Source organism: Coturnix japonica, chromosome 17, assembly GCF_054131305.1.
Source record: "Coturnix japonica strain WE chromosome 17, WE-NBRP24, whole genome shotgun sequence".
NCBI lineage: Eukaryota > Metazoa > Chordata > Aves > Galliformes > Phasianidae > Coturnix > Coturnix japonica.
In genome coordinates this window covers 3,295,337-3,308,906 of record NC_140679.1, presented here as the reverse complement: position 1 = coordinate 3,308,906, position 13,570 = coordinate 3,295,337, and the positions used below count along the sequence as shown (strand labels likewise).

The 13,570-nt window shown below is 40.4% G+C and overlaps 1 protein-coding gene across 1 annotated transcript in view; it reads right to left on the bottom strand.

The window, feature by feature from the left end:
* The window catches only part of LOC146758051 (cytosolic carboxypeptidase 4-like), a 61,152-nt gene extending 52,845 nt beyond the window's left edge, over positions 1-8,307 (bottom strand). Inside the window, exons 1-3 of the mRNA XM_085518309.1 lie at positions 8,279-8,307; positions 3,789-3,920; positions 195-371 (exon numbers count right to left, since the gene is read on the bottom strand). Of these exons, the coding sequence (XP_085374435.1) occupies positions 195-329 (135 nt within the window). The 5' untranslated portion in view covers positions 330-371; positions 3,789-3,920; positions 8,279-8,307. The remainder of the gene's footprint in view (positions 1-194; positions 372-3,788; positions 3,921-8,278) is intronic.
* Positions 8,308-13,570: the final 5,263 nt, after the last annotated feature.

The window sequence follows — 13,570 nt, the reverse complement described above, 5'->3', positions numbered from 1 at the left end:
GGCATGGAAGATTAAAAGTGAAGGATCGTGGAAGGATTTAACTGAGAAGAAACTCAGTAGAATGGCTACACTTATATTATAGAAGGAAGCTGGCAATACCAAACAGCATAAAAACAGCACTCTCTATTCTCCCAAGCTCATTAGACACACATTAGAAGGAGTGTGCCATGTAGTTCTTTGGAAGAGGTACTTACTTTGTAGAGACCATGGCTGCAGCCGCAGTACGTGCTCTCCATGGTGTAGCTCCTCAGCACACCCATTTCTTGCCATACCACCACCCGGGCTGTTGACTCGCGGGACTTTTCTACAAGGAAGCTGCAGCTGTTCATGACAAATGCAGGGGCCACTTTGTCCAGGATTTTAGGAAGAGTCTATAAGAAAGTATCAGCAATGAGAAAATGAATCAAACAGATGTACATGCATTTATATCACAAATACATCTACAAGAGGCCTATGCTGTTTAAAGCGCGTATCACCAAAGCTACCTGTAGAAACTGTCACTGTGATAGTTCCAGTTAGTGCCAAACTGGACTCATCTTCATCCCAAGTGAAATCTTCATATTCTATTGTTTTGTTGTGTTTGTTTGTTTTTTTGTCCCCAGTCACAGACAAAAATGCTGTAAGTACATTTGGTACATCCCATCCAAAATGATGTCTTTGCACATCCTATAGTTTTGGACTGCTGAAGTCACTTATGAAGCTTTATTTTTTAAGCTGCTTCAACATTAACTACATTTTCCTGTTCTGCCTAGAGGGCTGCAGTCATAGCTCAGCACACAATGTTTCCATTCTTTCCTTTCCAGCTCCTCCTCACAATTTGACAAGGGATTCAGCTATAGGAGGAATTTTGTTTGAACACAGCACACAGCAAAGAAGGGGAATGCATAATCCCACTGAAGGTCACAGATAATTATAGGAAAATAGAGCTTAGCACTTAACTATCTTGCATTGTGAAATAAACCAAACTATTCTCATCTGGGATCAAATGGTACATTCAATGCACTCTGTATAGAAAGCGGCTATAAAGAGTAAATATGAAAATTCAGTAAAATTACCTCTTAGCTCTGAGTGATTTTCTTATTCTAGAAATCATTTTTCTCAACAGCAGCCTATAAACACTGCTAATACACAGCGCTATCAAATATTTCTATCAGTGTGGATGCAACACTTCTTCATGCTAACTGTAAAAGTATATACTAGATACCTTAACACTAGGTGTACTCGGTGTAGAAATTGGGCATTTACATACAAAAGCACATATGTGCATATAAACCTTTGTGCTTGCATCCCAGTACATGCCCAAAGACCATCCAGTGAAGAGCTTGTAAAATAAGAACGTTCATTATTTCTTTGATGACAGCTTTCTTAAACTTCTGAATGGAATGGAATCATACAGAAGGAGTTTCTGCTCATTGCTAATGGCATTGACCCTCAAATTTCATTCAGTTTGGGCAGTGAAAGCCAACCAGCTAATTTCACTTTCCAATAACAATCAGTGAAACTGATTGATTCTAAGCAATTCTAGTTCCACTCTGTTGAGCTTTACATCACAGTTCTGTACAGGACTGCTTGGTTTCATCAAAATTGAGAAAATAACATTTAATAGCTGGTCTTCTCTTAAAGGATGACTGACGCAGAAGATAAAATCTTTGGCCTAAACTGTTCTGCAATATCCACTGCAAACATCATAATCATACATACCTCTGTAATAAGAAAGTAAATGTTATTTTCAGCATATCCAATCTATAGCTATGAATGGACCCTACCAGTTCTGTAAGGTACAGACATAAAGATCTATAAGGTCCATTCATCAGCAGAAAAAAACCTTGTGAACAGATAACTGGAACAAAGTGAGAGATTACATTTCAAACCTGAGACCAGCATGAGCCTAACTCTTAAGTCAAGATCTACAGTGTGCTATTAAGAACTACAGCATTCCTTTTCCTGGGAGAATACCGAACAGAGGAATCTTTAAAATTGATTACTTGCTCTGAACTAAACATCCACTGCTTCTGAATTGCCCTCAAAGTACAATTTGCTGCAAAATATTATGATTCCGAGCAACACATCCAGGTTTTCCTGGAGCTGGGTTAAAAATAAAGCACAGTCACCCAAACAATTATAATCCTGAACACAATCATGAGATCCAGCTAAACTGCGTGTGAAGGTTCAGATAGTTTTCATTCTGTCCTTATCTGAAACAGCACACAGATTTTTGTAAATATATGCTATGAAGTACCATAATCAGATCTCTAATCCAGTTTAGTTTTTAAAACAATTGAAATTATATGCATAATCAGTCTTCTATATTTGATTAAATAAAAACGCTGGCAGGTAACAGTAATGTCTCTGTAGTCAGGACTCATTTAGAAGCATTATCAAATCTGAATTTAATATTCCTTTCATTTTACCAGCTTTCACTGGATTTCACACTAATAGTTCTTTCCCCTCTGCTTTTCTCATTAATTACCTTTCAATTGTATTTCTGGGAGGGTGAAAACGCATCTTTTCAAAGGATTCTTTTATGACAACACATTACTTTAACCATGCTCCCTGTCTCTCATGCAGCTGGATTTAGCATGCACAAAAACGGGGGTGCTGCCCATGTCCATAAACCTCCGTTCCCATTTGGTCAGAATGGAATTAGGATTCTTTACTGAGGTCCCTTCAGAGATTACTGTCAAAGGGGCCTGGAATGGTGATTAAAAGGAGAAATCCTGAAGTTGGGTTTTCCAATGTCAATGCTACGCATGTCATCTGAGGCCAAGTATTAGGAAGTAACAATGCCTCTTTCTCCCACGAATCAAGGGCTACAGCAAAGGCTGTTCAAAAATCACAATTTTCTTGAGGTATTTTGCTCATGTTTTTGGGAAGTAAATACATGGAGAGCAGGATCGTCCCCAAGGGGGACTAGGGGAAATGGTTTTAAGTTGAAGGAGGGAAGATTTAGGTTGGATGTTAGGGGAAAGTTCTTTACTAGAAGGGTGGTTAGGTCCTGGAACAGGCTGCCCAGTGAGGTTGTGGATGCCCCGTCCTTGGAGGTGTTCAAGACCAGGTTGGACGGGGCCCTGGGCAACCTGATCTAGTAAATGTGTATGTTTGGTGGCCCTGCCAGGCAGGGGGGTTGGAACTACATGATCCTTGAGGTCCCTTCCAACCCGGGTAATTCTGTGATTCTGTGATTCTGTGATTCTGTGAGAGAAACTTCCCATATTTTGCAATCACAAAGCCTTTCATCTAGGCCACTGCAGATTCTTGGACACCCTTGGAGGCTTGCTCTTGGTTTCTTCATTGCAGATTCAAGACAGGCACCAGATGCTGAAAGCAGCATTTGAATTCTGTTTGTGTAACAGTGAACTATCCTCAGCCTTTTCAAGCCCACTGATTTCAAATACAACAAGCGATGTTCTGACTGTAAGCACCCTTCCTGCTTTTCCTTGTGAAACAAGTGTTTCCACGGGGACTTCTCGTGAGTTGAGGGTGAGAGAAGCACATGTATACTTGGAACTTATAAAACACAAAAATACAACATTTCTATTAGTCAGCGGCAGTGACAACAAAACCGCATCTTAATGAAATGAATTAGAGATCCACCTATTGACAATATTCTCGCAGATATCTGGTGCATGAAGATAGTAGGAATCATTTAAACTTTTCTGGATCTCTACTCCTCTGCTGCAAGACAAGTTTGCACCTACCAACAGAACTTGTGATCTGACCTCATCTTAAAGAGGGATGTAGGTGCACATATATGCCAACAACTGTAGAAAGGAACAAAGCAGACCTACCCTGTAGCCAACATCTTCTGTGATAACTGCTGTGTCGACCACGCAACCTGCTTGCCACAAGGTCTCTTTGATACTGCAACCATAGAGGAACACATTCTTTTTCTGGGAGTGTCCATGGTAGTCACAGAACACCTAGGGAGGAAAGAAAGGCAAAATCTGTAATACTGAAGTAAGCTTTGTGGTTCTTCACAACAGACACTATAAATACTAGAGGATTGTATGTGAGGAATTACACCTTTGTCAGTGCTCTTCAGACAAACTCAGAGCAGAGCTCTGGGCCAAGCCTATAATCAGTGTCAAACTTTGTTAGTCAGCCGTACCTCGTTTTACCTATTGGAACTGACATGATCTCATGAATCCAGTGTCAACACCGGTGCATTTCTGTCCACAGCAGAAATAAACATGACATCTGTGCAAGATTCCATGCCAACCGAGGAACCTGAGAGTTCATGGTAACTTATGATACAACGGAGCAATTTGTTGGGCTCCTCTGACTTCTCAACTCTAGCATTAGCCTCAGGAGATTTTAAAACTGCACCTTTTGCCAGCAATTAATCACCTTGGCTTCTTTAAACACAAAAACTGTGCTACACAATGTTTAGGAAAATGTAATTGTGCAGTTGTGTAAAAATGTATTGTATGTGGTCAGATACTTACATGAATTCCTGGACATAAAGCACGGGACATTATCTTTGTCAGACAAATAATCTGATTCCACACAACGTAATGTATCTATTTAATCCATCTCTCATGTCAGCTATCATATAAACTAGGTAGAAGGTACATTCCAGGTTTTAATGGAAGTTTTGATTGCCTTCATAGGCACATATCAACTTTGATAAAAATGAAAATCACGATTTAATGACCCAAGAGGAAAATATTGACCCAAGTGTTAAATAATAATCAATCTCATTGCCCTCCGGAATATGAAGTCAATATAGACACTGCTGTTACATATATTCTCCATGTCTTTATCAGAAACATTCAGAAATCCAGCAGTGAAAAGACAAGGATTTCTAAAGAGAAGAAATTGGTTTGTTTTAAGGCAATATTCATTGCCGATTAGAAAGGAACATCGTGATATCATTTAAATAGTTTTCTGAGGCATCTATCAGAGACAAAGGGACAGGTGTCATAAGGTAGGGAAGCACTGTGGATCAATTAAAAAGATGAGGAAGAAAGATACATATTCTTATATAAACATAGACAGGAGGAGAGAAACAGATGGAATAGATCAACTTCTTCCACCAACTGTTAAGGCAAGTTTTACCCTAGTATGCTTGTTTAGTAGTTATACAGTAACTCAGTTTAGCTGCAGCCAGTCAGGAAGTTTAATTACCTAAGGAACTGAGCATTTAAATTCCTCCAGCTGCTCTGACAAGCTGCACGTTGATTGGAGATGCTAAGACACTCACACGCAGATTCATCCCACAAGTCCTAGTTAACAGGACTGCTATAGCCACAGAACATCCTGAGTTGGACAGGACCTGTAAAAGGATCACCCAGTCCAACACATGGGGCTTATGCAGTCCTACACTTCAAGCAACTGCCTGAAAAACAGGGAATTATCCCATAAAGCCCCCTTCTAAACAGCTGCATTTATTGGTTCTTTTAATGACAGGCATTTTTCCAGTTAGCGTTCCATCTATGCTTCCAGCAATACAGTCATAGATTAGTTTAACCACAGGTACCAACTAGAATTTACTCCTATGAATATCAAAGAAGGTTTTATAGCTGTGGTTCTATTTTGAGGCAGAGATCCCAGCTCAACCAGGTATCAATTACCTGCCAATTTACAGAATTACTAACATGCAAGATGCATATATTATTACCTAAAAGATTACTTATCAGAAACCACACAGGGATGATCAGCTGCTCAGATAGCTGTGCTGCCTGATAAGCAGGAGGTCCATAATTCTGCATCTCAAGAGTGAATCCTTAAGTGACAAGTCTGGAACAAGCCTTCCATATTAGTAAAGCATTGTAAAAGCCAGGCTCTGTAACACCACTATTTCATGCCATGGGATGAATCCATGACTGCCACCCACCTCCACAGCAGAGAAGTCAACACTACTGGAAATGTTTCCATTCCATTTGTGTATCATATATACCTACATTTTAATTAATTTTACTGAGCACTGCAGTTATTCTCAATGTTTATGACAAATCGTTTTGTTTTTGTTTTTACAATGCATTCTTCTGCTCTATTTTTATTCTACAGAGTAGCTCAAGCCTCACCACTCAGCCAAGACAAAACTGTATTTTATAGTTGCAGCACCCAATGAAGAACTTTCCTTGGGTTAAGCCTGGGCAACCACAAGATAAACTTGAGACCTACCCACCCCTTTTTTCTCTCTATCCTTCTTGTACAGCTGTGACACCAACACACAGTCAAATTCCAAGTCTGGTGTTCACTGGGGTATGACTCAAGACACACATGCAAATTTTTATCTATTTAAAGTAATGTGCCAGCACTGAGCACCACAAAGGTAAGGACTGCTTTCAAACTCAAAAACAATCCCCCTCATGACTCACAGAATCAGGAAGCTTTTAAAACAAAGGAAAAGCAAGACAGAAAATGGATGCAAATACTCTTTTTTTTCCTTAGTAGCTTCGTGAGAGGACCCAATCTCAGACTGCTGAGGTAGACACGTTTAGGATGCTTTGCTCACAAAAAGCTATGTACTTGCAGTCAGATTCTGTTTCCAACCTTGATAGAATATCTCAAAAAGCAAACACCGCTTTGTGTCTCCTGGTCCCTAACAGCATCTTCCTGTTCCCTCCAAAAGTAACTTGCTCTTTGCTGCAGCTTGATCCCTCTGTAAGAGCTACACTTTTCCTGTTGCATCCTGCAAGTGCACTGTCAACTGTAATTCACAAACTGCACATTTCCTCACCACGAATGCTCAAGGGGAAAAAGCAACATCTCTTTCCCCTTCAGTCCTAGCTGCTCCCAAGCTTAGCTCTCTGATACTCCCGCTGCTCTCAGTTGAAAAGAAACCACCCTCAGTGGAGAGTTGCAATACTACAGCGTATCCAGCCCCTTCTTTTACTAGGGTTTCCAAAACCAACAAGAGAAGCAAAAATAAATAAACAAATAAAGCACTTAGATGGCTGTTTTCTATGGCTGAAGTTACCAATTAAAATGGGTTTGGTTTGAAAGGCCGCTAACTTTAAAGTTATTTCCTTTTCACTTTCAAGAAGCTTTCCTTTCCTTTGAAGAAACTGCTTGCGCATCCCCAAGATAAATTAAACTAATTCACTCCACAGAAATCATTTGGCTATCAGTGAAATTGCCTTCATGGCATCTTGGCAGTGAGTGCAGGGCAGAAGAAATCCAGCTTCTTCTGGAGTTGGGAAAAGACATTTGCGAGCATGTATAAACCAAAATCAATGTACTCTTCAAAGGCAAAGAAAAAATCAGTTTACCACGTCTGACATACTGCCTGTGAGTGAGAGACATGATACGATCAATAGTCTTACTTCACTCAGCAAGATGAAAACTTCCACTGGGCGCATGTTCAACTTCATGCATCTGGATGTGACAGGGATGGTTATGATAAATTTAAATTAAAAAGGCCCAATACGATTAGCACAATAAAACAAAACTGATCAGATGTAGCTCAAAACCCAAAGAAAATGTAGGTGGAATAAACTCTCAGATACAAGCTGAACTTCCAGTAGATTCCTTGGAGTGCAGAGCTCGATGTCAGGGCTGTCATTTAGGCCAAAAATAGCATATTTCCACAAATATTCACTTAAAGAAACTCACAGACATTTTCACCTTGTCTGAGGATTTTCTCATCAAGACCAGAGTGAACAGTGCATCTTAGGACATTTCCTGCCTAACTGGGGCTATAAGAAGCCAACTTGCTGTTCCATCCACTTCCATTCTGTTCATCAACATTTGAAACCATCAGTGTTTTTTTTTTATCCTGAGGTCTCAGAACTATTCATTCTGTTGGGCATCAAGACCGAACAGATGGGGACAGATCCCAGACATATGCCAGTAGTATCACCCCTCATGAACTTCCGGTAGTTCCCCCAAAAAGTCATTTTCTTCTCACTGAAGCAGCAGAAAAGTTCAACCATTTTGAAAGCTAACTTGTGTTTCTCTGATTGCACAGATTGCTCCAGTTTGGGCTTTTGCATGATCCATTCAGACTATGTCTTCACAGAATTTCTCCTGTCATTGCCAGAAAGATAACAATAACTTACTAACAATATCTAGTTTAGCTGAAGTACTTTGAGGATACTAAGGAGCTGTAAGGAATTTGTATTCACTCTGCAGGTGCACGAAGACTCTGAAGTTTGGAGTTGGTTAGAAGATTCAGTAGATAACCCAAGACTTTCAAAAACACCCCACAATGATGAAAGTATAGCGGTATAGTATGCTTTCCACATCTCTAACCATAAAACAGGGCTGTTGACACAACTGCAATAATCCATCTGCGTGCAATAACCCATAGAAGATACAGGGAGTTACTCACCACAGGGGCCCGGTTGATGCTGCGCAGATAATACAAAAGACCTTTGGTGTGGTAAATTGTTGGATGGAGCTGAGAACTGGGAGTCAGCCACTGCCTGTTCAGATCATCTCCACTCAAGGAACAACGGTGGCTGAAATCACAAAGCAACACATCACAAACAAAAGTTGATTCCAAAGAGTTCCTGATTCTGGCAAGACCTGGCACAAAGATGGGGAATGCCAATTAAAACACAGATCAAAGACTTTTAACACTGGGTTGGAATGAATCAACAGTCGGTACATTTCAGAGGTGCGTACCACCATGCAGATTTTATCATCCCCTTTCCTTCCAGAATTCAGACAGTTACAGCCCTGAAAATAAATGCAGATTTTCCTTTACTTAAGTACATACACAATCAGGACCACTTACAAACAAAATTACCTTCGGAAACGCTCTAAATTCTGCGCTATCTACAAAACTCACCCAGCTTACGTGCACAGCAAAGACTTCTCAAAACCTCCACAGCAAATAAGTACATCCAACTCCTACTCATTCTAATTGAAGACAGGTGCTTGAATCTCTTCGACCAGCCTGAAATATGTATGCACTTAAATGAGATGAGCTGGATATCTCATTTAAGCTCCTCCGCTCATGAGAAATGTAGCTATCTGAAGCACATCAAGAAGATCTTGATGCATGCTACATCATTATGTGGAACAATTACCTAGATTCACTGCAAAGACTGGATAAAAAGCTAAATAAGGATCCTAGATTTGCACTGAGAAAGTGTTTTCATTAGTTGGATTGAAAATATTCTGCTCCTGACTCAGTGATCAGTGAAAAAATCTGCAGGATATTTGATTGTAAGGAGCAGCACATCATTGTACAATTTTGCAGAATCTGACTAATTTCCCTCATTAGTGATTGTGTGCACTGCAGAGCCTAATTATTGTAAGTACTGGAGAAATTTCTAGCTACAGAGTTACATCCAGCTTTGCTGTTCCAGCCTCCTAGTCACAGAATAAGTACAGATGTATTCCTGGGGACACAATCTGGCGGTCTGAAGATAGAATCTCGCATTGCAACTGGGGTGCATTGCATCCAGCGTTATCAGTGAGCCTTGCAAATAATGCTTGCAGAAAAAAGGTCTTAAGGCTGGAATACTTCAAAAAATACTAGATACAATGGAGAACTGGTTAAGAAAGGAAAACAAAGAAACAATAAAATCCACTAAAAATGTCATACGTTTCTAATGGAGAAAAACAAGGTCTCTGATGCCATCTTGGGGTTTCTGGCAACATCACAAGACTCATTCTGACTTTACTCTAGTTTCAGTGTTACCTGAATTCCCTTTTTTCCTCATAACCCACAGCTGCTACATTGCTCATTCTGAAAGCTGAAAAATATTGCCAGTAACAAAAGCATGAGAAGTCACTGAATGCTTCTACCAAATATTCTATGTAAAAACATGACCGTTTCTGTTATGTTACTTAATAGCCCTTCAGGCAAAGTTACCTGCAGGCTCACCTTTCCTGACCTGCAAGAGAACAGATGCTCAGCTGAGATTTACAAGTGTATTTCTGCCAAGAACTTGTGTGCATACACAGTTTCCTTCCAGCAGGCGTAACTCCATTCTAAAAGTCACTAAACAAAAAGCCAGTTTGTAAATATATATATAAATTATTTTTCTTTCTGAACACAAGAAGAAATTAGATGTTCTCTTAGAAAAGGAGGCAAGAAAAACTAATCGATCCTGTTGCATTGCAGTGTTTCTCATTGCAGCATTAGATTCTGCTATGGACTGTGGTCTGGAATGTAGGGCTGGTTCACAAGCACATCTTGTACACAGCATGCTGACATGTTCATAGGTCACAGTACCCTCACTCTTCAGTCTTTACTCTGCCCATGTTGCAATTTACCAATTCCATCATTCTGATACAAAAGGAGGTTCTTCCTAGAGGAGACTCTATGACAGTTCAATTGCCCCATGACATTCACAGGCTAATTTATAATGGAAGGAAGGTAAAATCTCACCAAGAAGGCAAGAACTGGGAGGCAGAGTTCAGTTTTGTCCTCCAGTGATTAGTATCTTCGCTCATTCGAATGACCTTTAGATATTAGCCCTCTGCCTGGCAGCCTGTAGCCATAGCTCTGAAGGAGATGCAGAACTTTAATTAAATTATGAGACACTGATTTTTCCAACCTCGCTCACTCCCTCTGACCATACTGTTATAGGCTGTTTATTTTTGGAGATCCCCACCAGCTCTGTTCCCTTGCTCCTTTCCTCCTTCTCTTCCTCTCCTAATAGCGATGACATACGCAGATAATGGTTTTGTCCGTTATGCTCTGCATCCAAGGGTGAAGGTAAAATATTAAGCTGATCTCAAGTGCTGATAGCAAATAAAGAGACTGGAAAGCTGAGACTGGCTTTCTACATTTGGCAAGATTTAATGAAATTCACTTCTCAAACCAAAGGCATTTCTCACAACGTAGTTCCAAGCTACTGTATTTGCTTTAAGTGCTTTATGTCTTCTCTCCTTTGCAGCATTAGTGAGACTACGTGACAGCCTGGATGGGACTCCCAGCAGCTCAAACCAAGTGATGAAAATGTTTGCCACAAGGAATTCCAATAGAGTAAAGGAAACCCCACCTCTACCTCTAAACAGATTACCCGTAATTAAATTGTATTTCTCTTGCTCACAAGTCTGATGCTTTGGATTGAACTTCTGTTATAGCTCTACCTCCTTTTCTACCTTTAAACAGTTCTTTGACGGGGGTCAGCATGTGGGACAGCTGTTAGCTGCCTCCTGGGGTACTGCTTGACTACCAGAGCACAGAAAAAAGGAAACTATTTGCTCCTTTGTTCTACATAAGAACTGAAGTGGCTCCATTAAACGTTCGGCCACAACCTTTGAGATACACGATCCATTAGTGCTACTGTAGAAAGGATCAGTTCCACAATTTGAAGTAGTTTGTGCAAATATCACACATCTCTCCCACCAATCAAGACCAAACACTTTTGACCTTCTCCTCCAAGCAGACTCTGGGGCTGTAACGTTTCTGTAAGTAGTTCTAGAATAACTCAGGAAAAGCCACAGAGCTGGTAGAAGATGGGACCCTCAAAGCATAACTAAGGTGTTCTAAAAACGTACGTAGCCAGAAAACACTGCCACAGTGATCCACAGCAAAGCACCCAGCACTCACAACTGTCTGAGGAAAGAAACGCTTGGGTTGTCTGCCTTTCAGATATACTAGTGCCATGCAGCCCTGGAAAATGAACAGAAAGTAGTCAAGCCCAAACCCTGAAGCAAAGATTTGATGGAACACGCTCAGCTCTCCTGTGACTGGCTGTGAGCAAAGAAAACTCAACCACAGGTGAATTTGTTGATGACTGTTGGTTTCAAATATCAGTACACATCATCAGTAATACTCCTGCACCTCTGCAAGCCGCACCTCTAAAGATGTATAAAGGCAGGTAATCATTCTGAACTGCAAATGGGAGAACTACTCTAAAAAAGCCAGATCCTTAACATCTCAAATTGATACACCACAGTCATAAAGATGAGGTTGAGTTTTCTCTTCTGAATACACAGGCAGTAAATGCACTTCTAAGAGAAGCATTAGACCTTGCTCTGAAGGCAGGGACACCTCACAGAGAGTTAATGAGAAAGAGGTTAAGTTGCTAAAGCACGGACCTATTCAGTTAAAAACAGAATGATATTTTAAGTCTGTTTGCAATTTTAAGACCTTGCTTTTAATCTTGTACCTCGAAGTCTGACATCAAGTTTTAATGAAGATTCATCCTCTTTTTTTCTCTCACCCTTAGGTCTGCTTGGTTTAAGAGCAAAGCAAAAGATCCCTGAGCGCCTCAGCTTCCAACTGTACTGAATTCTGAAATGTCTTTGGACTGGGAGACATGAACTAGTCCTAACCCAAGGCTGATATTGTCAACAGAACCCTTCAGTTGGCTGCTGTAAGACTGGTTCGATGCCCTGCATGGAAAGAAAAATGAGAGGGGAAAAAGAGAGAAGGGAACACATGGGGAGGAGAGGGGAAAAAAGAAAACAAACACCAAAAAACAAAACAAACCAAAACAAAAAAAAACCACTAAAACAAAAGGGAAAAGGAAATATGAAATAAAGACATGGGGGGGATAAATGTAATGCACAAGATATTAGACCAGGAAGAAAGCGAGAAGTGGAAAGAGAGGAAAGTCACTTTTTAAAGAAAAGATGTTGCTGTGCTTGGAAGATAAAATGATTCAAAATCTCCTGTCCATTACAGATAAATGGAAAGACAGGGCCCATCATATCAAATGAATGATGTCAGGACTGATAATAACAGCACCTGGGGCACAGTGAACTATGAAATCTAAAGGGATGCATTGTGTTTGATATGTAGAGAGCAACATCACCATTCACTGTGCATCTTAAAAGCAGACAGCAGTACCAGCACAGGATAAGAATATCTATAAAGGAAAGTAGGCACAAGTAAACATCAGGATGCCGTTGAACAGCGTGTGGCAGCCTCAGACAGACACAGCATGCTGGACTTATAAATAACTACTGCTTACCCAGGATGGAAGCAAGAGGAATATTTGCATTAAGGTGTTTTGGTCTTGCAATTAAGAAAGCTCAGATCAACCTGAGATGTGAGTACATGTGGAGAGGGCAGGTGGAATCGTGAATTTTCTTGATTGTTAACCTTTTCAGAGAACAAGGCAGTGATGTTGGAAAGCAGCAGAACCAGTAAAGCCCTCCCTCATAATTAAAAGGAAGATGTGACAGAAATAGAATTATTTTTTTACAGCCTGAAGTCCATGCGCTGGAACTGACTACATTCACCATACATTTATTCCATGGAGATGCTCATCCAATGCCATCTAGTCGTTGCATTACAGCATTGCCCTGCGATGTCTATGGTCATTCTAGAAACAGGAAGCCCCCACAACAACAGCAATATTGGAGGCTTTAAACTGTGTGCAATCCAATGAAACACCAGCTTATGGCAACTAACAGTCTTCCATTTTCTGAAATATCTGCCTTAATTGCATTAGAGAAATGTTGAAGTACTGAGTACTGCTTCGTAGAGCTCTTCATATAATCCATTTCATTTTATAGCAGATAAATATACAGATAAGCACTACAGGACTCTACAGCTGGAATCAAAGATGGGGAAAAAGAGGGCAAGGTGTTTTCCTACTGTGCTCTGGGCTGCATCATTAATTTCATAGTGAAACTTCTTTCCCATCATTTAAGTGAGCTGCTTAAAGTTCCCTCTGGGATACCTCACTTGGGCATCTTGGCAAGCCAC